The 22761-nt window shown below is 44.9% G+C and overlaps 3 protein-coding genes across 3 annotated transcripts; all 3 read left to right on the plus strand.

The window, feature by feature from the left end:
- Window positions 1-3993: 3993 nt before the first annotated feature.
- LOC123447568 (probable glycerol-3-phosphate acyltransferase 3) lies at window positions 3994-8132 on the plus strand. The gene is made up of 2 exons (XM_045124176.1): window positions 3994-4725; window positions 6969-8132. The coding sequence occupies exons 1-2, from the start codon at window positions 3994-3996 to the stop codon at window positions 7896-7898; spliced, it is 1662 nt and encodes a 553-aa protein (XP_044980111.1). The 3' UTR covers window positions 7899-8132.
- A 992-nt stretch (window positions 8133-9124) lies between these two features.
- Window positions 9125-12933, plus strand: LOC123450034 (small nuclear ribonucleoprotein SmD3b-like). The gene is made up of 4 exons (XM_045127431.1): window positions 9125-9407; window positions 9505-9624; window positions 9736-9792; window positions 12557-12933. Exons 1-4 carry the CDS (start codon window positions 9249-9251, stop codon window positions 12626-12628), a joined length of 408 nt encoding a protein of 135 aa, XP_044983366.1. The 5' UTR covers window positions 9125-9248; the 3' UTR covers window positions 12629-12933.
- A 786-nt stretch (window positions 12934-13719) lies between these two features.
- Window positions 13720-18741, plus strand: LOC123450035 (folylpolyglutamate synthase-like). Its single transcript, XM_045127433.1, has 16 exons — window positions 13720-14057; window positions 14185-14309; window positions 14392-14457; window positions 14854-14963; window positions 15112-15172; window positions 15322-15405; window positions 15583-15639; window positions 15947-16007; window positions 16096-16142; window positions 16326-16403; window positions 16532-16696; window positions 16783-17007; window positions 17117-17195; window positions 17413-17571; window positions 17834-17943; window positions 18195-18741. The coding sequence occupies exons 1-16, from the start codon at window positions 13784-13786 to the stop codon at window positions 18252-18254; spliced, it is 1761 nt and encodes a 586-aa protein (XP_044983368.1). The 5' UTR covers window positions 13720-13783; the 3' UTR covers window positions 18255-18741.
- Window positions 18742-22761: the final 4020 nt, after the last annotated feature.

Here is a 22761-nt window from a genome sequence, read left to right on the forward strand (position 1 = left end):
CTCCACCTTCCAAACCTTGTTGGATTCGGTTTGGAAGGGGAGGACTCCCCCCCCCTTGGCTCGACCGACCCCCTTGGGGCTCCTTGAGCCTCAAGGCAAGGTCCCCCCTCTCCCTCCTATATATAGTGGGGTTTTAGGGCTGATTTGAGACAACTTTGCCACGGCAGCCCGACCACATATCTCCACGGTTTTTCCTCTAGATCGCGTTTCTGCGGAGCTCGGGCGGAGCCCTGCCGAGATAAGATCACCACCAACCTCCGGAGCGCCGTCACGCTGCCGGAGAACTCATCTACCTCTCTGTCTCTCTTGCTGGATCAAGAAGGCCGAGATCATCGTCGAGCTGTACGTGTGCTGAACGCAGAGGTGCCGTCCGTTCGGCACTAGATCGTGGGACGGATCGCGGGACGGTTCGCGGGGCGGATCGAGGGACGTGAGGACGTTTCACTACATCAACCGCGTTTCTTAACGCTTCTGTTGTGCGATCTACAAGAGTACGTAGATCGGAAATCCCCTCTCGTAGATGGACATCACCATGATAGGTCTTCGTGTGCGTAGGAATTTTTTTGTTTCCCATGCGACGTTCTCCAATAGTCTCCACGCCGCCCATCTGGTTGGGCGCGACACCGCAGCAGGAGGCCGCCTACCTCCAACACTGGAGGGCGTAGCACCTGGCGGAGGAGCGCGCCGACGGTGAGCGACAGATGCGGCTGGAGAGGGAGGAGGAGGAGTGCGCCCGTGTTGCGCTATCGCCGCCACCGGCACTGCTCGCGCCGGCACAGCCGGGCCCCGACATGAACATCGTCTGGAACACGGCATTCCCCTGGGCCGGTCCTGCGCCGACATTGATCGACCTCACCGACCCCGACGCCGCCGACGAGGGCGCGCAGGGCAGCGATTTTTTTAATGTTTAAGTAATGTAATGGGGATGTGTGGACTCTCGTCAGTCTGCTTGGCCGGCTTTAATGTTTAATTGATGTTTTGCATATTTTTGAAAATGGTTTGCATATTATTATTTCCCTGGGTCGTCAAAATGCATCGGGCCAACGTTGGACGCATGCGCCGACCGAAACGCGGAAGCGGACGTTGGTTTCCGTCGGGCTGACCCAAACGGACAAAAAGCGAACAAAAGTGTCGTCCGTTTGGGTCGGCCTGTTGGAGTTGCTCTTATAAACCGGAAAGGGGATAGTACATACTCCCGCCTTTCCGTTTTACAGGGCTCAAATCTGAAATCTCATCGACGAAGGTAAATAATGAGTGGATGACACGAGTTTTGTGGATACAAAATTCTCCAATGAAATTTTCCTCATTTATTTAACTTTGAGGCAATAAGTGCATCACCATTTCTCTCATTGGACTAGCAAAGTGAGCCTAATATAATGGAAATCTGAAAAATTTAAGATGAACCATATAAACCGGAAAGGATAGAGCATATTATGCATCTAAGTATGTTTTCAAAAAGTGATCACGTATACGGCGCAATAGACGCTTCGTCCACCTGTCCGCACACACCGCACTGTCACGTTGTTGCACTGCGCTCTTTATCGATGCCTGAAACACGTGACCCAAAACTACGGTACCCGCACCCCGGGTTCCAAAATGTTCCCATACCCGTACCCGGTCGGGTGCGGGTTATACCGTGTATATTTCAACATTTTGACACATAAACATTTCAATACATGTATACATTATTTCATCATAAATATAGAACATTTCAACACATAGATTTTAATATTTCAATATATATATAACATTTCAACGCGCTATGGTTTGTGGGTATCAGATACCCATTACCATGTTGATAACTACCACACAAGGCCTCTCCCAACGCGCATATATAGGGCTTAGATGGGTGCTAAATGCATGAAAGAGCTTGGCAACTAAATTCTTCATGGCATAGGTGTTTAACTATTTTTGCTAAGCTTGTTGTACTGTATTTGATTAATCGTAGACGGTAAATTAGCATGTTTTTGCCTCGATACGGACGTCGAGTGGTGGAGCTACGGCTGGGCTAAACTATGCTATGGCCTGCCCAGCCAAATAAGAATTTAGTGTAGAGTGGTGCTGAAGTTGGGTCCTCGGAGCAAAATTACAGGCGTGTTTCTTAGGCCCTGTTTGGAACCATCCAGATTATATAATCTGGTTTTTATAATCTATTATGTTTTCAAATAGAACAGTTTATATTGTAGATTTTAAAAACTAGATGACCAGATTATTAAAAATTCATAATCTACTCTACCCCAGCTAAAATCAGATTATGGATTACTAATGACCTATTACCCTTGTAAACTTGAAGATAATTACCTACTGCCACCGCCGTCGTCTTTATTTTATACATGACAGACATGTCATTGTACAATGTAAAACCTGAATTACAGTTTATATAATCTGGCCTCCAAACATACCCATCTGGATTATTTTTATAAACCAGATTATATAATCTATCTTCATAATTCAGATTATTATAATTTATTGTGGTTTCAAACAGGACCTTAATCTAATTCATTTTGGCCTGCCCAGTGAAACGTGTGTAGCTAGCTCCGCCATTGCGGACGTCTATCATCGTTTTTTCCTTCAATCATCAAACTCCTCTCTCTTATCTAAATTACATTGCCACATACTTGGCAGCCTTAACAGTTGTATAAGGTGTAGCCTCGCTCGCTAGTACACTACCGGGATAACTTAATATGCCTACGGTTAAATTTATGCCGACGGGGCCGTTGGCATATATGGATCTATGTTGATGACGCACGGAAAACCGTCTGTGTATAGAAGTCGTCATACACTTTGCCAACGGGTGTATGCTGATAATAGCCGTCCACATAGGGTATCCTGACGGGTTTCTCCCTATGCCGACAGCTGTGGGGCGTTGGCATAGAACTTTATTTCGGTAGTGGTATTCTTCGTAGTTAGAGCATCTTAAATAGGCGCACAAAAATTCCATACGCAATAAAAGTTTTAGCGCGTCATTGTAACATTTTTATTACACGTGGACCAACATTGCTTTTTCAGATACCAAAAAATACGCGTTTAAAAAACACGTGGTGTAAATTGAGAAGCGCGCGTGATCCGATGCTCCAAATTTACAGCCTGTAAGCCAACGCGTCCAATATTTACAGGCGTTGACGTTTTTTATGCGCGCCCTATTTTACAGCTTCTGTTGGAGCATCTTTTTTTGTCTCCCACACACAAAAATACCATTTTAAGCGCGCAGGGACGCCCTATACAAGCAGGGCGCGGTACGTGGGGGGGCTGTAAAAAGGTTCGTTTTAGCACGCGGTGCGGGGGGCACCGTAAAAAGGTTCGTTTTAGCGCGCGGTACGGGGGGCACTGTAAAAAGGTTCGTTTTAGCGCGGGGGCGTGCGGTACGTAAACGTTGCAGCATCCGCATAAAAATTGCACGCACGCCATACTTGATCCAGCGTCCGAAGCAAAACGCCATCGCACGCTGTTTATTTGATGTGTCCATTCACATACGCTGCAAACTTTGGCCTGTTGCAGATGGAATCATTGGATTAGACATCGTGCCAGCGCGTGCGTGTTGAAACAAACGTCCTTCAACAAGCTAAAATCGTTATTTTAAGTAGTTTGGAGTAGTAGCGGCTGCCCTCATACAAAGTAGGTGTAGCATTTTTGTTTGTTTGATCGCGCGGACTCGATTTGAACGCTTCAATAGAGACATAAAAATCGCACACGCGCCATACTCGACCCAGCGTGTGGAACAAAACGACATCACGCATTGTTTATTTAATGTGTCCGTGTTCGCTGCATACTCTGACCTGCTGCAGGTGGGGACGTTGCATTGGGCATCGGCATCTGTCTGTTGAAACAAACACATTAAAAACGTTATTTTAAGTAGTTTGGAGTAGTAGTAGTAGTGACTGCTCTCGTACAAATTCGTAGGTGTAGCATTTTTGTCCTATATATATGCTAAGAGCAGGCATGTAGCTTGATGTGTTAATTGCTACGACAAGCTAGCGCATCTATCGATCCAGCATGGCCAGGAACAAGAAGCAGAGACTCTTCTCCGCCCTGCTCTCCTTGGCCCTCCACCGGATTAGGCCTCCGACGTCCAGCCGAGCCACTGACACCGCTGTGACTGAATCGACACCGCACCCTTCCTCGCTGCACCACCACGGCAACTCCTCCCATCAATCCATGGCAGAGAAGCTCGCCGCCGGGCGAACCCTCGTCCTTGACGTGGACGACGGGCTCCTCCTTCCGTCGTCGTCCTCCCCCTTCCCCTACTTCATGCTCGTGGCGCTGGAGGCCGGAGGGTACATACGGGGCCTCGTGCTTCTCCTGCTCTACCCAATCATCTTATGCATAGGCGGCGACAGCGACGCGGCCGTGAGGATGATGGCTATGGCTGCCTTCTGCGGGTTGCGCGCGGGCCCGTTCCTCGCTGGCCGCGCCGTGCTGCCCAAGTGGCTCATGGAGGACGTGGCCGCGGAAGGCTTGGAGACAATGAGGATGAGCGGCGGGCGGAGGGTGTGCGTGGCGAGGAAGATGCCGAGGCTGATGGTAGAGGGGTTCCTCAGGGAGTACCTCGGCGCGGAGTCGGTCGTCGGGAAGGAGATGAAGGTTCTCTGGGGGTTCTACACCGGTCTAATGGAGGAGGAAGACAAGGTGATGTTGGAGGAGAAAATCATGCTGGAGGGTAATGATGCTGTGGGATTCTCTGGCTCGCTCGAGTTTCTCCAGCATCCTCTCTCGCGCTGTTGCAAGGTATATAGTGCTACGTAACATATATACTCCTATATATATAGTATAACCTCTAATAACTCCACAGCTAGCTACGTGTTTTATTTTATTTGCACCTTGCGAATGCGATCCCGGAACGAGGCTTCTGTCAAGTATTTTGGAGAATGCACCTTGAGGCAGTGATGGGTGCTAAACGAGACGCGCTGTCACAGGCTCCTTGCCGTAGGAGAGGCATGCATGGACAAGAGCTGGGGGTGAGTGGCTAGAGGAGAGGAAGAAGGGAAGAAAGGAGCCAGGAGAAAGAAGAAGCTGACCGTCCGATTTTATAACTCAACGGCTCAAAAATTTAATTTAATGAAGGTCTATTTTTAAGGCAACTTACTATACATATAACCACGGCCATAATGATGCACTCACGCAGGTATCCCGTACATTAAGTGCCTGTTCGGCAGCGGAGCGGCTAGTTAACGGCTCCACGAATTAGCACTGAAAGCCGTTCCGCTCCGGTGCGGAACGAAGAGTCTCCGAACACGCCCTAAGTTGCATGGGACCTTGATACTACTCTCTTAGGCTCACACACATCACAAAAAAATAAATTACTATATTTAACCCAAAAAAATGATCAATACTGTATTCACTATCATAAAATCTTTTCGATATTCCTATATGAACTATATATGGATTGACCCCACAAAAAGAAACTATATATGGACTGAAATGAACGAACAGTACATCAAAGTTAAATGCATGTTTTTTATTTTGTTTTATTATCGCCCTCTCTTTTTTTTGGGAATACGGATTTATTATGCATGTCAAACTTGTACTTCCTTCGTTTCTTTTTAGTTTGCATATAAAATTTGTTCAAAGTATAACTTTAATTTATTAAAAATTGACTAACTTTATAGAAAGAAATATCAATATTTACTATATGAAATCAATGGTATTAGATGCATCATCAAATTAACCTTCATACTATATAATTGTAGCATCGTGGATGTTAATAATTTTTTATATAAATTTAGTCAAACTTTGTTTAGCTTGACTTGACCATATTTTTTATATGCAATATAAAAAAACAGAAAGAGTAGTAAGGCGTGGGGAGTATCGTGCATATACTTTTTTAAACACATTACGGACGAGGATTTAAACTCTGGTAGGTTGGGGATATCACTGTTCCTCTAACCATCCAACCACAGGTTGTTTTGCAAACTAGACGATGCCCCGCGCGTTGCTGCGGAAAACTTATTAAAAATATATAAATAAATGTTAGAAAACAAATGTTAACGCAAAAACCATTATAAAAATATCTTGCTTAATTACCTAGAAAAAAATTTCATGCATGAGGGTCTGTTTTGCATGAAAAGATTAATGAAAGAAGTAATTTATGACTACATGCATGACTTGATGATGTGACATTGTTGCATGGAGAGAAAAATTAGATAATGAGTTCTAGCTATTTAAGAATAGAAGATAACTTTATTTATTGACATTTTTTATATACATGTAATTTAGCATTTTTAATAATACAGTATCTACATAAATAACTTTAACCCTTTCTATTCTTTAATTACCATCACTCAGGGACGGATCTAGGGGGATGACGTGGGCTAGACCCTCCTCAATGAATTGATTCTTCTTGAATGACAGTAGTTATTTCAGCAAAAAAAAATCTAAAACATGAAAACCTTTGCCCCTTTTGTGAGCAAACTCGCTCCCTCCATCACTAAAGGATGGATCTAAGGAGGGACGACGCGGGCTAGACCCTCCTCAATGAATTGATTCTTCTTGAATGTTACTCCCTCTGTTTTGAAATATAAGACATTTTAGAGATTTAACTATGGACTACATACGGAGTAAAATAAATGAACCTGCACTCTAAAATATGACTACATACATTCGTATGTACTCCTTCCGTTCCTAAATATAAGTCTTTTAAGCGATTTTACTAAAGGACTACATACAGAGCAAAATGAGTGAATCTACACTCTAAAGTATGTCTATATACATCCGTATGTAGTGAAATCTCTAAAAAATCTCTAAAAAAGACTTATATTATGGAACGGAGGGAGTAGTATATAGTGGAATCTTTAAAAGGTTTTATATTTAGGAACGGAGGGAGTAGTAGTTATTTCAGCCAAAATTTCTTAAACATGAAAGATTTCCCTTTCATGAAAGAAACTCGCTACGTGATACGTTCATCCTCGCTCTGTCCCTGTCGTCACTATGTGCAACCTAACACATCTACTCTTTTCTGTCGGTACGACTAGAACGTGTACCTCGTGACAAAAGACGAGAAAGCCACGTGGCAAGCGTTGCCGAGGAGCAGGTACCCCAAGGCGTTGGTGTTCCACGACGGCCGCCTCGCATTCCGGCCGACGGCCGGCAGCACGATCGCCATGTTCACGTGGTTGCCATTCGGCGTTGCCCTTGGCGCCGCCCGCCTGGCCGTCGCGCTCACCGTGCCGTATCGATATTCCACGCCGATCCGGGCAGCCAGTGGCATGTCGTGGCGCCTCAAGGTCAAGGCCGGCGACCGGCCGACGCTGCTGCTGGGCGGCGACGGCGAGCGAGGACGTCGGCGCGGGCAGCTGTACGTGTGCAACCACCGCACGCTCATCGACCCGGTGTACATATCGGTGGCACTTGACCGGCCGGTGCGCGCCGTGTCGTATAGCCTGAGTCGCTTCTCGGACCTCCTGTCGCCGATCGGGCGCACCGTGCGGCTGGCACGAGACCGCGACGTGGACGCATGCATCATGGGCCGACTCCTCGACAGCGGCGACCTCCTCGTCGTCTCCCCGGAGGGCACCACCTGCCGGGAGCCGTACCTGCTCCGGTTCAGTCCACTGTTCGCGGAGCTCAGTGACGACGTGGTACCCGTGGGCCTCGCCACCGAGACGGGCATGTTCTACGCTACCACTGCGGGGGGGCTCAAATTCCTGGACTCGCTCTACTACATGGTGAATCCGAGGATGTGCTACACGGTGCAGTTTCTGGAGCGGGTGAGCACGTCGGCGGTCAGGGAGAGGAAGGTGACGAGCGCCGACGTCGCCAACCTCGTGCAGAGGAAGATGGGGGATGCGCTCGGTTACGGCTGCACCATGTTCAACCGCAAGGACAAATACCGCTTGCTTGCCGGCAACGACGGCAAGTGCTCCATTGCTCCTGCAGCGACGATCGACCTAACAACAACGTAACCGATGATGAGTCATATATACTCATATATATCTAGCTACACTCTTTAATTTGTCTTACGGTCCACTTCAGCATAGTTCATAGACGACACCCCACATCGCTCATATCTACCAAGCACCGATACTTTAGAAATGTGTGTATCGCCGTTCAGTACTTCATCGATACTCCGATACGTCGGATACGCCTCCCAAGTATCGCATTTTCCAATTTAAAAATAAAATATTTTTTTTTGCGATACGGGTATACTTAAAGTATCGCCGTTAAGTATTGCTCATGACTTGATGCATCGTTGATCTGTTCATATAGATAGTGTACGTGTACTGTATTGATGTAGTAGTTGGATAAAGTCCTTGCTAAGGATGTTGTTTGTTGGATAAAATTGCTTGTTGATCCTATTGCCTTGATGCTTGTTGATTTTTATGGCGTAAAATTACTTGTTGATGTTGTTGCTGCCTCCTATTGCTAGGGAAGAAGATACAACTATAAATCATGGCATCTTTTAACTTTCTCCATCATCATTTCAGCATTACTGATGTGTATTGCTTGCTGGTTTTAATTATTGTCATGTTTATAGGTGAGAGTTTTTATATATTTATTATTATGAGAATAAGGAGCTCAATGAGTCATATATAGCTGCAGTATTTAGAGCTCGTTCTAATGCATCTGTGTTCAATGCTCTGGTCTAAACAAAAAAGTTTGCCATGGTTAAAGTAATACGAGCAAGCAATAAATATATAAAGCTCAACAATTAGATATTCTGGAATGCAAAGTTTGTTCAACAGGTTAAAAAAATGTTCATCAAATCCCAAATTTGTCTATCAAATACTAGAAATATTCATAATTACTCACTCTGTACCATAATACTTGTTTTTTGAAGAAAACTAGCCTAGTTCTGCTCAAGAACAAGTATTTATGAGCAGAGGGAGTATTAAACAATGCCCTTGAAAAGTTCGTCATATAATAATAAAACTGTTCATTAGAATCATGAAGTGTCTGTTCTTTCGAAATCGCAAACGTTTTTTTGGATTCAAGGAATTCGCAGATCCTTTTTTTTGGAAAGTCAAGAGCTTCTCCCGAAATCTCCAGAAAAAAGAAACAGGGGGCCCACATGGGCTGGCTCAGAAGGAGTAGAAGGGCCAGACAGATGTCGTGGAAAAAGTTTTGAGTCTGGGCCGGCCTTATGTCGGCCGGTGAGTCTGGGCCTGAAATAAGAAGAACCCAAAGCGGACGGACGGGGGAGAGGAGGAGAAGGAAACCCTCGCCGCCGCCTCGTCCTCCCTCTTCTTCTATTCCTCTTCGGCGGCGGCTTCAGACAGACCTCGCTAGCTAGGGTTTCGGGCGGCGGAAGGAAGATGAGCCGCAGCCTGGGGATCCCGGTGAAGCTGCTGCACGAGGCGGCGGGGCACGTGGTGACGGTGGAGCTCAAGACCGGCGAGGTCTACCGGGGCTCCATGATCGAGTGCGAGGACAACTGGAACTGCCAGATCGAGAACATCACATTCACAGCAAAGGTACCAATCCCTCTCTTCATCCCCCCGTCTCCCCCTCCTCTCCATCTCGTGGATGTTAACGAACAAAACGAATCTAAATCTGTTTTAATATTAATAGGACGGCAAGGTGTCGCAGCTGGAGCACGTCTTCATCAGGGGCAGCAGGGTCAGGTTCATGATCATCCCCGACATGCTCAAGAACGCCCCCATGTTCAAGCGCCTAGAGGCCAGGATAAGGGTGCGTCTCTCCCACTCTATCCTCTTCTTTCAGTTTATTTGTTTGTTTTTTTAGCGTTAATTCATACTCGTATATTGCTGCTTACTGACTGCTCCACTCTATTTCCCTCAGGGCAAGGGGTCGGCCATCGGCGTCGGGCGCGGCCGCGCTGTTGCCATGCGTGCCCGGGTAAGCAGCTTTCTCAGCGATTAATTTACACTTTGCAGTTGACCCCATACAGCACCCAAACATGAATTAGGAGGGACTGATATCTGCAATTAATTGTCTTGGGGTTCCTGTGATACATACTGTGTTTTGGACAGATAGTTGACCAAATTGTAGCATGTTCATGCCCATGCAACCTGCTACTAGGGGTTGGTGTTCTTAGTTTTCTACTTGTAATAGGTGGGTGCTATTTAAAACGCCAACAACATCAAATCTTCTCCTAGCTACTTGTATTTTTTTTCTTTTTGTCTAGGTGAGTGGACGGTGATACCCTATTACTCCCTCCATCAGGAATTACATGTCACAAAAATGAATAAAAATGGATGTATCTAGAACTAAAATGCATCTAGATACATCCATTCTTATGACAAGTATTTCCGGACGGAGGGAGTATGTTTTTTGTTTTCTTACACGTGGATTTGTACTATGAAAAGACAAAACTGTGAGCCCGTGTTCAACATTATACCCTATGTTTTCATTGTTTCCTGTGACTTTATCCATGGTTACAACTAGGGAACCTGAATTCTGCTCTCTGAAATATAATGTGGAATGCTGTAGCAGTTTATTTTAAGTTTGGAACCACGGAAACATTGTGGACACATGTTATCAAAATTTAAGTATCTAGGATTTATAACTAGCTAAGATACTTGGCTTAATGCCATGTGCTGTTCACACTGATTCTATAACTGTAATCATCATAAAACTAGAAACTGTTTATGCACGAAAAACTGAAAAGGAAATATGAAAAGGAAATTGTAATCATTATTTCAGGCATCATGTTTTAGTTCTTTTTTACGACAGTATCTTTTTAGGCTGTGAGTCTGGAATTATACAGGCTTTAAATTTTAAATGTAATTGTTATCTACGTAGTGCATAATCTAATTTGGAGCTAGTTTTCTTGTTACCAATCCTCATTCCTCAGGCATCATCATTAGGCTAATTCACAGATGATTATAATTTCTTCCTGTTTTGAACATTTGCGCTCGGAACTGCTGATAGGTGATTAAAATAGTCTTGGGGTTCCTAAGCACGTGGGGCTGCTGATAGTTGGTCTATTGTTGAAAGAACATTTTCTTTCAGAGCGATATGGTTGTTATCGATGTTTCTGGTTAGACCCTGTCTTTCTCTTTCCTCTTCGAAAAATACATAGCCTACGATGTTGACATAAATGTCATACACACGAGACCAGGAACTAGGGCTAGTCTTCTTAATTTTCTACTGTCAATCCTGCCCCCACATTGCCAGATTGGGAGCTGCTAACAAGTCTTTCACTTGACATGATAGCAAGTTCTTCTTGCTGTGAACAGTGCACCTCATAGTCAATGTTACTTTGAAGGCCGACAGGCTTCCATCTTTCATGTTCAGTTGATGCCGAATCTTCCCCTAGCTATTTATGTTGATGTCTTGTTGTCTATAGGTGGGTAGCTATACCGTGTAATGCTTCTTTTTTCTTAGATGTGGATCCATAGTATCCAAAACTGAGCCCATGTTCAGCATTACCCTATATTATTTCCTGTAGTGTGTTATCCATGGTTGGAACTAGCGAACTTGAAATCGCTCTGTGGAGAACACTGTGGGGGTGCTTACAGTTCATCCCAGTTTGGAACTAGGGAACTAGGAATCTTCTCTCTGGAGAACATTGTGTGATGCTATGAAAAATTCAGTAGCTATGATTATGTACTAAATCTGAAAAAGAAATATGAACTATCCGTTAGTGTCATGCACTCAGTTTTTAATTCCTTTGAGGATAGTATCCCATTGGGCTGTGTGTCTGGAAGTATAGGCTGATGAAGTATTAGATCTTTTATATAACTGTCATCACTCGTGTTCTGAATTGTAAGACGTTTTGGATATTCCAATAGGGACTACATATGGACTGAAATATATATACATCCGATTCAGAAAAAGTTAGAACATCTTATAATTCAAAACAGTGGGAGTTCCCAACTAGTGCACAGTCTAATTTGGAGTTAATGTCATCATCATTAGGCTAGTGGAGGAGTTGCGTGCGAGTCCTCTACATGCTGTGAACATTGAGCATTGCAGCCTGTCATTTTAACGGCCAACAAACTTCCATATCTAATGTTCATTTAATGTCTAATCCTGCCCTAGCAAGTTTCCTTACTTTGTTGTCTAGGTGGGTTGGGTAGCAATACCCTGTTACCTTATAGATGCAGAGTTGTAGTACGAAGAAAAGCAAAACTGAGAGCCTATGTTCCAATTTCCCTGTCTTGTTGTTCCCATTTACATTTTATCCAGTGCTGGAACTGGGGAACTTGGAATTCTTATCTCTGAAAAACGCCAGCAGTTTAACCAAGATTTGATTTAGGGAATTGGAAATATCAGTGGTTCAAAATACTTGACTGATACTAAACTTACAATCATCATCTAGCTAGCATATATTATCTACTCCCTCCGTTTCAAAATATAAGACCTTTTAGGTATTTCACTAAAAGACTACATACGGAGCAAAATGAGTGAATCTATACTCTAAAATATGTCTATGTACATCCGTATGTAGTTTATAGTACAATCTCTAAAAGGTCTTATATTTAGGAACGGAGGGAGTATGCAGTAAAATATGAGAATGAACAAATAGCTATATTTTCTTGTTTGGCTTGTTATTAATCTCTGGATGGACTTTATGTTTGGCAAACCCACACATTATTCAACAGCAACAGCGTATGTATAGTCACTAACATTTAAACTTGGCAAAAAATTGATGCAGGCTGCTGGTGGACGTGGTGGTGGTCCCCCTGTTGGAGGAGGACGGGGTGGCGCGCCTCCCGTGAGGAGGTAGATGATGTGAGCCGATCCACTGTGTGGTTGAGGAAGGAAGTTGCTGTCTTTACTAGCGAAGTGAAACAAACTGCTGCGGCGGCCATGCTTGTGAGCTTTGTGATGTGCCTCTAGTTTAGTTTGTTGGTTTCTGCGAACCGATTTTCTCTATGTATGATGATGATGTATTGCTGTTGTTAGGTGTAAACATGAGACTTGATGGTTCGTTGGAGGCTGTGTCATTGCAATGGATTATCTCTTGTGAAGCTTACTGCTAGTTAATATGTGTTGAACTATGACCATGATATAATCAAGTAGACCGTATCATCCCTGGTTTGTACGGCTGATGACACTTATTCCATTGCACATCATCATCGTCATCATCTTGTGATTACTTCCCTCGATTGACATGTGTCTAGACATGTTATCTGTACTTCTGAAATCTCTCCAAAAATCAAATCGAATAACAACAGTAAACGACGCTCTGGATTTGGATTGATGCTGGAAGTTATTACATGGTTACATGATGCCGCCCTTGGCACAGTGTCATGAGGAATTTGTCGGTACAGAAACTGAAATAGTGAAAGCGGAAGGCGGGAAATGGATGTATAAAGGTCGGTGCCGAAACTGGTTGTTTGATTAGGGTTTAGAAGGGATGGAAAAGGAGAGGATGTTGCGACGATGAAGCTCTTTTTATGTGAGTCGAGTGACGGCTATGGGCATGTGGCGATCCTCCTCCTCCTTGGAGCCGGCAGGTGAGGATCGATTCCTCCTCCTCTCATATATGCTCCTCTTCCTCTTCTCAAGACAAATTTAGATGGCATGGGTTGTGCATATGTGTTTTCATTGTCTTGTGAATAAAGAAGGCGCGCATTGCTTTAAGTTTGGGCCTTGTGCTTGGCTTACGCTTACGCTTCTGTTTTCCATGGATCCTCTTGTCGTAGCATCCGAGTGCTTGCCCTCCTTCTCCTCCCTTACCCTAGCACCTACAGTTTTGAAAGCGTACTCCTCGCATACGCCTTGTCGTGTCGAAAGCGGGCTTTCGGGGACAAGAAAACAATGCTTGAACGACATTAGGTTGAAAAAACCGGGGCCCGCTCGTCAGCCGAGCCGAGTTGGTGGAGTCCACGCGAACTCTCTCTCTCTCTCTCTCTCTCTCTCTGACTGACGACCAGCGATGCAGCAGCGTTGCGGCGCCCACCACGGTCACGGTCACGGTCACGGTGGCACCACCACCACCCCCACCTACCCCACCCTCGCCCCCACTACAACTGCACGCATCACCCGCGGCCGCGCGCCGCCCATGCCTCACCCCCCTCTCGCCGCCGCCGCCACCCTCCGCCGCCGCCTGCTCCCTCTCTCCTCGCCGCTATCCTCCTTCTCCTCCTCCCGCGTCCGCCTCCTCCTCCCCCGCGCCATGAAGTCCTCCTCCACCGCCACGCGGCACGCAGGTCAGAGCAGCGCCACTCGATCGTACCTGCTAGATTCGTGGAGTGGCGCTGTTGGTGTTGGTGCCCGTTGGGCTGGGCTGGGTACTGTACTGACGTGCGTGCGCCGGGATGGGGATTGGGGATGCAGGTGCCGCGGCGGAGGGGGAGTACGAGGAGGTTCTGGGCCGGCTATCCTCGCTCATCACGCAGAAGGTGCGGGCGCACACCGGCAACCGCGGCAACCAGTGGGACCTCATGCACCGCTACCTCCAGGTCCCTCCCCTCCCCCCCTCCCTCTTCCTCGTGCGCATCGCGCGGATTTGCTTGTCTGATCCGGGTGGGTTTGCTTCTTCAGATTCTCGAGCTGGAGGAGCCCATCGCGAGGATGAAGGTCATACATGTCGCCGGCACCAAAGGGAAGGTAAATCACCTCATGACATGCAACTCCCTCCAACCTCCAATTAGAGTGTCAGGCTCATTTCCACTGTGATTCAGAAACTTCATCAGTGATCATTGGGGCATTCTAAGTTGGCGCTGAAATCTAAGCAACCAGTACTGATATAAGAGCATTTAGAACACTACTTTAGTTATCTAAATGCTCTTATATTAGTTTACAGAGGGAGTAGTTATATTACTAACGTGCAACATTGAATTTTGACCAAATCAATAGTTTCGTGCTACTGTGGTGCAGTGTAACCAGTTACACAGCTCTCCTGGTATCTGAAAGTTGCTGAATGCCACATGCCGTGATTAATCAAGACCTTGGCTTCACTATGATGTAGTATTATGTGACAACACCATGAACCGTTTTGTGTAGGGTTCGACATGCACGTTCACCGAGTCAATCCTGCGATCTTGTGGCTTCCGTACCGGCCTCTTCACCTCACCGCATTTGATGGATGTCCGCGAGCGGTTCCGGCTGGATGGGTAATTTGTTCCTCCATTTCTTTTCTTACTGAAAACTGCAGGGAAACACTGAATCCCTGATAGTAAACCTCATTTAAATTTAGCTTATCCAGATGCTTAGAGGTACTGTGCATGTACTAACCTGGCCGCTGATTTGTGATGCTACCAGGGTGGATATTTCTGAAGAGAAGTTTTTGAACTACTTCTGGAGCTGCTGGAATAAACTGAAGGTACATGTCCAATTTTGTTGTCTTTCATGTGATGGAACTCTATGCTAGGTGCATAGGAGTGATGAAACATAGCTGTCTTGTCCTTTCATGCTGCTTTTATTATGTAACTGATGGATAATGGGACAAATGGGTGTATCTTCACTCTTCAGGAGAAGACTGATGATGATATTCCCATGCCGCCCTATTTCAGGTTCATGGCCTTGCTCGCATTCAAGATATTTTCTGCTGAGCAGGTAGAATAAACAGAAAACACTCCCACTCTTTCCATACTTCATTGTTTTCAGTCATTACTTAACAATCAACTGTTGCATACATTTCATTCTGAGATTTCTAAATTAGAGGCTCCGCGCATGCATTTTTAGAAGAACATTTATTCACCTGCTCATGTTTTTTTTCCTTGGCTCAAACAGGTAGATGTTGCTCTTCTTGAGGTTGGTCTTGGAGGAAAGTTTGATGCAACTAATGTGGTATGTCATGGTCTTTTCCAGTCATGTGTGCATTTCATGTAGAAATCAAAAGAAGAATCCTTAACTATGCCATTTAACTCCTGCTGGCCTTGTTCATCTTAATCTGAACACTAAGTTGCCATGCATCCTTTGATTCTATGGAAGGAGTACATGATAGATTATTCTTGCTTCTTGTCAGTATTCATCGATTCAAGTTTAGCTCCTTTTTCTTCCAAACCCTTCTGAGCTTGATCAAATTGTATACTATATCTTGAACTGCAAAAAAAGTCAAAGGGATTAACTGTTGTGTGAATTTGAATCTCTGCAGGTTAAGACACCTGTAGTCTGTGGAATATCTTCTCTTGGATATGATCATATGGAAATTCTCGGTTAGTCATGGAACTGACAATTGAAGTACCCGCTTTATTGGGAAAATTAGTTTAGTGCTGCCATGTTTGTTGTTTGGCTGATGTGCAGGGAATACGCTTGGTGAAATTGCTGGGGAGAAGGCTGGAATTTTCAAGGTTTCTTGTTACTACTTTCCTCAAAAAGTCATTCTACAACATCTCAGTGATATTATTGCCTTATTTTACTCTGTGTTTCTTGTTCAGAAAGTAGTAACATTAAACTTTTTATCTACAGAAATTTCTTGCCCTGTATGTTATCTTTGTGGCATCTTCTATTACCGTTAACATTGTTATTTACAGAAAGGAGTTCAAGCTTATACTGCTCCACAGCCAGAAGAGGCAATGATTGCCCTCAGGCAAAGAGCTTCAGAATTGGGCGTATGTTTTTTCTTATCTATTTTTGACCTCCTTTCCGGTTTATCCCTTGCTTGTTTGAGCTTTTTGTAACCACACTACTAGATACACCAGAATACAGTTTTTGAAATAAGATACTGTGCTTTTTGAAGATTTCACTCCAAGTCGCTGATCCTTTGAAGCCACATCAGTTAAAAGATCAATATCTTGGACTGCATGGTGAACACCAATATGTAAATGCTGGCCTTGCAGTTGCACTGGCTAGTACATGGCTTGAGAAGCAGGGACACATGGACAGAATGCCACTCAACCGCACCGTAAGTCTTGTCGGTTCATGTTGCTTCTCCCAAAAACAAAGATGGTATCGTAATTCCATAGTTTGTTCATCTATGATGGAATTCAGGATCCCTTACCAGATCAGTTCATTAGAGGACTTTCAAGTGCTTCTTTGCAAGGCCGAGCGCAAATTGTTTCAGATTCACAAGTAAATTCAGAAGAGAAGGACCGAGATAGTTCTTTGGTATTCTATTTGGATGGGGCACACAGCCCTGAAAGTATGGAAATATGTGCGAGGTGGTTTTCCCATGCTACCAAGGAGCAGTCTCAGACTTGCAGCAAATCTCGGAGGGTATTTCTCACAGCCTGTCTAGCTTTGTCATGTTTGAGTGGACTTGCTTTTGCATGTATCATTTCGGTCTTCTCCCTCATACGTGTATCTTCTTTGGGACACATTGCAGATTCTTCTATTCAACTGCATGTCTGTGAGAGATCCTATGAGATTGCTTCCACATCTCGTTGATACTGCAACTCAAAATGGTAAGTTGAAACACTTGCTGTCGAAAATGCTCATGTGCGCTCATTTATGATTTTTTTTGCATGATATTGCACTTCTCTTGGATTGGTTGAATTTACTAACAACTTCAGTTCAAAGGAAACTTACTGCATTGCTTACTGCATAGCCCTCTTTCAAGTCTGCTGCTTGTTCCAGTTTTCAGTTAACTGAACATATTTATTGCTATCTCATTTTTATCAGGGGCCCACTTTGATCTGGCCCTATTTGTGCCAAATCAGTCACAATACAACAAGCTTGGTTCTAAGGCATCAGCACCTGCTGAGCCTGAGCAAATTGATTTGTCTTGGCAGCTATCTCTTCAAGCAGTGTGGGAGAAATTACTTCATGATGATAATAAAGGTCCGTCTGAACTTGGTTGCTTACAAGCTTTAGTCATCTGTGTTATGAAATGATCTTCTATTTTACGGGGCCAACAGGTCAGCAGTACATATACATGTGAGGGAATTAAGCAAAGAAGCCCCTCTATGATAACTACGCATAGCTCAACCCTGTTCTAACAATTTGTACCACTTTTACTACTCTGTCGTGGTTTTCTAATTGCAACAATGCATGGTTAAGCTGAAGATGATACTCTATATTAAATTGTGAGTAAATGATGCAGGTTCAAACAGCACAGACTCTGGCGAGACTAGCCTAGTGTTTGAATCACTGCCACTAGCAATTGAGTGGCTAAGGAAAAATACCGTAGAGGATCCATCTACTTCTTATCAGGTGAAAGCTTTTCTCAGGCTTACTTTTCTAAATTTTATACAGAGCATCCATAACTAGCTAGCGTTTTTACACTGCTTTGTGCTTCTAGACCACGATTAATGCCTCGTAATATGTTTAGTTTTCTACGCTTTCGACATGCCCCGCACATATTTATAGTCTCTTGTACATAATCAGGAAGACATGTATCTTGTCCTTGTTATGTTTGCAAGCTAATACGTCACACATGACGCTGATGATATGTTTGTTTATAGGTCCTGGTTACTGGCTCCCTGCATCTCATCGGCGATGTACTGAGGTTGCTCAAGAAGTGACATTTTTTTGGAACACTAGACAGTTGGAAGCTGACACTGAAGTAGCTATACTGATAATGTGACCCCAAGCCGGGGCTGTTCATGCTTTTGAGATCTTCTCAGGGCAAGCACATGGTTTACAGGAATGCAGCAAGCAGTTTTGAAGTGCTTCACTTGTGATACGAGTTGGGCAGCAAGGTGAAATGTGTTGTAGTATTTCTTTTTTGCGAGAGGAGGGGAGCTTGTTTGTATTTTTCGTTCAATGCTTTTCTGGCCATTGTTGCCACTGTATTCCTCATGTATCCTGGAAAGACGTCGAAAGCTCAGACGGACATCAGGACGCGAGCAAAACATGAATAAGCCAATAAGATGACAGTTGTTATTATCTACCTTCGTCCCATATTAGTTGGGGCTGATTTAGTGCGAAGTTGTACTGAAGTTATACTAAATCAGTGACAACTAGTATGGGACGGAGGGAGTAAAAAAGAAGTCGATGGCATTGCTCTCATTTTCAGAATCTAATGCGTTCTTTGGCGCTTGTGGTGAAGATGAATGTGATCAGTAACGCTTGCTGCAGGTCTATTTCATTCGCCTGGCTGGCCATGAGATTGACGTCTAATGATGACACTACACTGACAGGTGACACTTCATGTTCCTGAAAAAATGAATCCATTTATAATTACTGTGTTGCTTGCTTGCGTTTATAATTAGTCAGTAGTTGCCATCCTACATGCTACTCCATCCGTTCCTAAATATAAGTTCTTTTAGAGATTTCATTAGAAGACTACGTACGAAGTAAAATAAGTCAATCTAAACTCTAAAGTATGTCTATATAACATTTGTATCCGGTTCTCTAGTGTAACTTCTAAAAAGAATATGTTTAGGAACGGAGGGAGGACCTATTTTTATCATATATTCTATATATAACTAAAAAGATGATGTCCATTGTATCATACATCCTACATGCTACTTATTTTTATCAGATATTCTATATATAACTATAAAGATGATGTCCATTATCATACATCCTACTCCCTCCGTTCCTAAATATAAGACCTTTTAGGGTGTGTTCAGTTCGTGTCATGGGGTGGAATTCTAGTGTTTGGTTAGGAGGAGAACCGGAATGCCTTGATTCCTGGGAAGGGAATATTCTCCTGATATGTGGAACCAACGCATTCCTCCAAATCGGAGGAACCACGCGGAACTGCTCCTTCTCTCGTCTCTCTCCCTCCCTCTCGTCTCGTCTCTCTCTCACCGGCGGCCGGTTCCTACCACCCCCGCCCGTCGGTCCCTCCTCTCCCTGACGGTCGGTCCGTCCTCTCCTCGTCGGCAGCAGCGGCCGGTCCGTCCTCTCCTCGCCGGCAGCAGCGACCGGTCCCTCCTCTCCTCGCCGGCAGCAGCGGCCGGTCCCTCCTCCACCGGCGGCCGGTTCCTACCACCCCCGCCCGTCGGTCCCTCCTCTCCCCGACGGCCGGTCCCTCCTCTCCCCGCCGGCAGCAGCGGCCGGTCCCTCCTCTCCTCGACGGCCGGTCCCTCCTCTCCCCGCCGGCAGCAGCGGCCGGTCCCTCCTCTCCCCGACGGCCGGTCCCTCATCTCTCCGCCGGTAGCAGCGGCCGGTCCCTCCTCTCCTTGCCGGCAGCAGCGGCCGGTCCCTCCTCTCCCCGCCGGCCGGTCCCTCCTCTCCTTGCCGGCAGCAGCGGCCGGTCCCTCCTCTCCTCGCCGGCAGCAGTGGCCGGTCCCTCCTCTCCCCGCCGGCCGGTCCCTCCTCTCCTCGCCGGCAGCAGCGGTCGGTCCCTCCTCTCCTCGCCGGCAGCAGCGGCCGGTCCCCATCATCTCTACTCTCCCATGGCGTGCAGTGATGGCGATGACGAGATGCAGCAGAGGAAGATGGACAAATCCATTCCATTCCATCCCTCCAACCAAACGTCAAAATGTAACCATCCCGTTCTTTTAAGTCGCTACTACCAAACACAAGGACGGAACCGACCCATTCCACTAGAATGGAACCATGACATTCCGTTCCACTTCGTTCCCGAACCAAACACACCCTTAGAGATTCCACTATGAACTACATACGGATGTATGTAGTCATATTTTAGGATGTAGATTCACTCATTTTGCTCCGTATCTAGTCTATAGTGTAATCTCTAAAAGGTCTTATATTTAGGAATGGAGGGAGTACATGCCTATTTGACTCATCTGAACATATAATCATGCATGTAAATTTCCATTGTATTATGCTAGCTATATTCAGTAAATATTTTACAACTAAAATAATACTCCCCCCGTTTCAAAATTCTTGTCTTAGATTTGTTAAGATATGAATGTATCTAGTCATATTTTAGTATTTAGATACATCTATTTCTAGACAAACCGAAGACAAGAATTTTGAGACGGAGGGAGTAATTAGATACAATAAACCATGTGGTATTTTTAACATTTTATTTATCAGATTTTTGATTTAAATAAAAGTGTCCACACACGTGAGCACAGAGTCCAGCCTTTCATACTCATGCACTCCGGCTTTTCTCTTTCTTTCAAAAAGGAGGTTGAACCCCGGCCTTTGCATCACGCAATTTTATTAAAGCTGATGTAAGACAAGAGGCCAAAGACATCAACGAGCAAAGTACTATCTTTGTTCCTAAATATAAGATGTTTTGGAATTTGAACTTGAATTCAGGGACATAGTGTGTACATAGCAAGCGAAATTATGATAGGCTCATAACATGCACAATTACATTAAAGTTGAACTGCCAAAATATCTTATATTTAAGAACAGAAGGTGTACATGACAAGCCCAATTACGATAGACCCATTACATGATATGAATTTAATACCTACGACCAAGTTATACTTTTTCAGCCACAACACCTTCAAGAAGGGACATGTGCCGGATACGACAGACAAGGATTTATCCTAGTTGCCGAGACCGACCAATTAAGCTCAACGCATCACCAAGGTTGCGACAACTTCAACAAGGTAACGGCTCAAATTTGTGGCTGCTGAGCCCGACCAATAAAAGCCAGAACAAGGTTTGCACCACATAAATGAAGCGGTGCTCTAAACACCATCTTGACAATGGATCTTCGGAAAGTCATGCCAGCTAGTACTCCATGCTTACGCCGGAATGACGCTCCCCCCCTTGGCATGGCGGATACTATCACATCACCAATGGAGGGGAGCAGTGATGCGCCTCACCTCATGTGGCTTGGACCGGTTTACAGATAGTAATTAGTTGCCATAGTTGTCGACATCGTTGGAATCATGGTCTGACCACATAGATCGGAATCGAAGTAAGCAGTATATGGAAATCATTCTCCACCGTTCGCCCCACCACAATTGCATCATCGTCCATAACATTGCCTCACTAGCTATAGTAGAAAATGTCACCCTCCATCATGGTGGCGAGATTTGCGTGTTTCCGGTCTCACTCTCGCTCATGATCTCGGTCGCTTACCAGTCACCATTGCAATGTTAATGAAAATAACTAGATACCACCTATTTATTTTGTAGTTTGGAGATGAAATGGATTACTAACATTGTTACTTCACAATAGCATTAGGAACTAGCCCGTGCAATTTGTCTGTTCCTCCAGCACTAGGCAAAGCACCAAATTAATATGGAACATTGATATATTTTGAGCTTGTAGCCTCCTCACATGGAGGAACAGAGGACTTACATTAACAACCTGACGAAGGACAGCTAATTCCAAACAAAACAGTGAACAGAAATACAAATACATGAGATCATAACACAGGAGCTAGCTAGTCCCAAATAAGAGAGAGAACATACGTACAAATATGTGAGATCATAACAGAGTAGCCAATCCAAAAAAAATGTAAAGAGAAGGGAGATAGGGACACAAGGCAAATGATTGGCAAAACCAACGACCTTTACTAATTAGCTGACCCAGTTATTTTCCTCTTGGATGCCAAATATGTTGGCATGTATTGTCATGATCCACACGATGGTTACGAGGTCGCCGCCACGGCCGAGCTGCTTGGCATGTGAATCTCTGCTAGACCCTTTGGATGCATTCATGAGCAAAAGCACCCATGCATCAAAGATGAGATTCAACAGTTCTTCATCGGTGACCAACTCAGAGTAAGAACACAATCCCGGCATCAACTTCTTAAATCTTCGGCATGACTTCTCTCCCATCTTGTCAACTAGGTCGATATACCCCCCTTTATCTTTGTCAAAACAGCTTTGTAGCACACCGGCGTATTGATTACCATTCGACAGGACAATGCTACCAGTACTATTTCCGTCCTCCATTTGTTCCAGGATAAAGGCGAGCTTCTGCTTTCTTGTTTTGCAACTAGCAGGCCTGTTATCAACACTCAGCAATTCCTTCAACGCTTTGCTGGTTTCTTCGTACTTGCTCGGGAGCTTACGGACCGGTAGCATGTTGGGGCGTATAACCATGAGGAACACCAGGTAATTAGACAGCTTGCTGATCAACTTGACATATTTTTTAGATTCTTCATCTGCAAAGGTGGCCTTTTGGAGGAAAATGTCCGTCGCC

This window comes from Hordeum vulgare, chromosome 4H (genome assembly GCF_904849725.1).
Source record: "Hordeum vulgare subsp. vulgare chromosome 4H, MorexV3_pseudomolecules_assembly, whole genome shotgun sequence".
In the NCBI taxonomy this organism is placed as follows: Eukaryota; Viridiplantae; Streptophyta; class Magnoliopsida; order Poales; family Poaceae; genus Hordeum; species Hordeum vulgare.

What these genes read in the sequence shown, in the direction of transcription:
- LOC123450035 (XM_045127433.1), top strand. Translation starts at nt 13,784, where the DNA reads ATGCAGCAGCGTTGCGGCGCCCACCACGGTCACGGTCACGGTCACGGT. An exon ending in GAGCGGTTCCGGCTGGATGG is followed by an intron (nt 14,964 to 15,111) that starts GTAATTTGTTCC and finishes TGATGCTACCAG; the next exon opens with GGTGGATATTTCTGAAGAGA. An exon ending in CTTGCAGCAAATCTCGGAGG is followed by an intron (nt 17,008 to 17,116) that starts GTATTTCTCACA and finishes GACACATTGCAG; the next exon opens with ATTCTTCTATTCAACTGCAT.
- LOC123450034 (XM_045127431.1), top strand. Translation starts at nt 9,249, where the DNA reads ATGAGCCGCAGCCTGGGGATCCCGGTGAAGCTGCTGCACGAGGCGGCG. An exon ending in GCCTAGAGGCCAGGATAAGG is followed by an intron (nt 9,625 to 9,735) that starts GTGCGTCTCTCC and finishes TATTTCCCTCAG; the next exon opens with GGCAAGGGGTCGGCCATCGG. An exon ending in CTGTTGCCATGCGTGCCCGG is followed by an intron (nt 9,793 to 12,556) that starts GTAAGCAGCTTT and finishes AAATTGATGCAG; the next exon opens with GCTGCTGGTGGACGTGGTGG.
- LOC123447568 (XM_045124176.1), top strand. Translation starts at nt 3,994, where the DNA reads ATGGCCAGGAACAAGAAGCAGAGACTCTTCTCCGCCCTGCTCTCCTTG. An exon ending in CTCTCTCGCGCTGTTGCAAG is followed by an intron (nt 4,726 to 6,968) that starts GTATATAGTGCT and finishes CGGTACGACTAG; the next exon opens with AACGTGTACCTCGTGACAAA.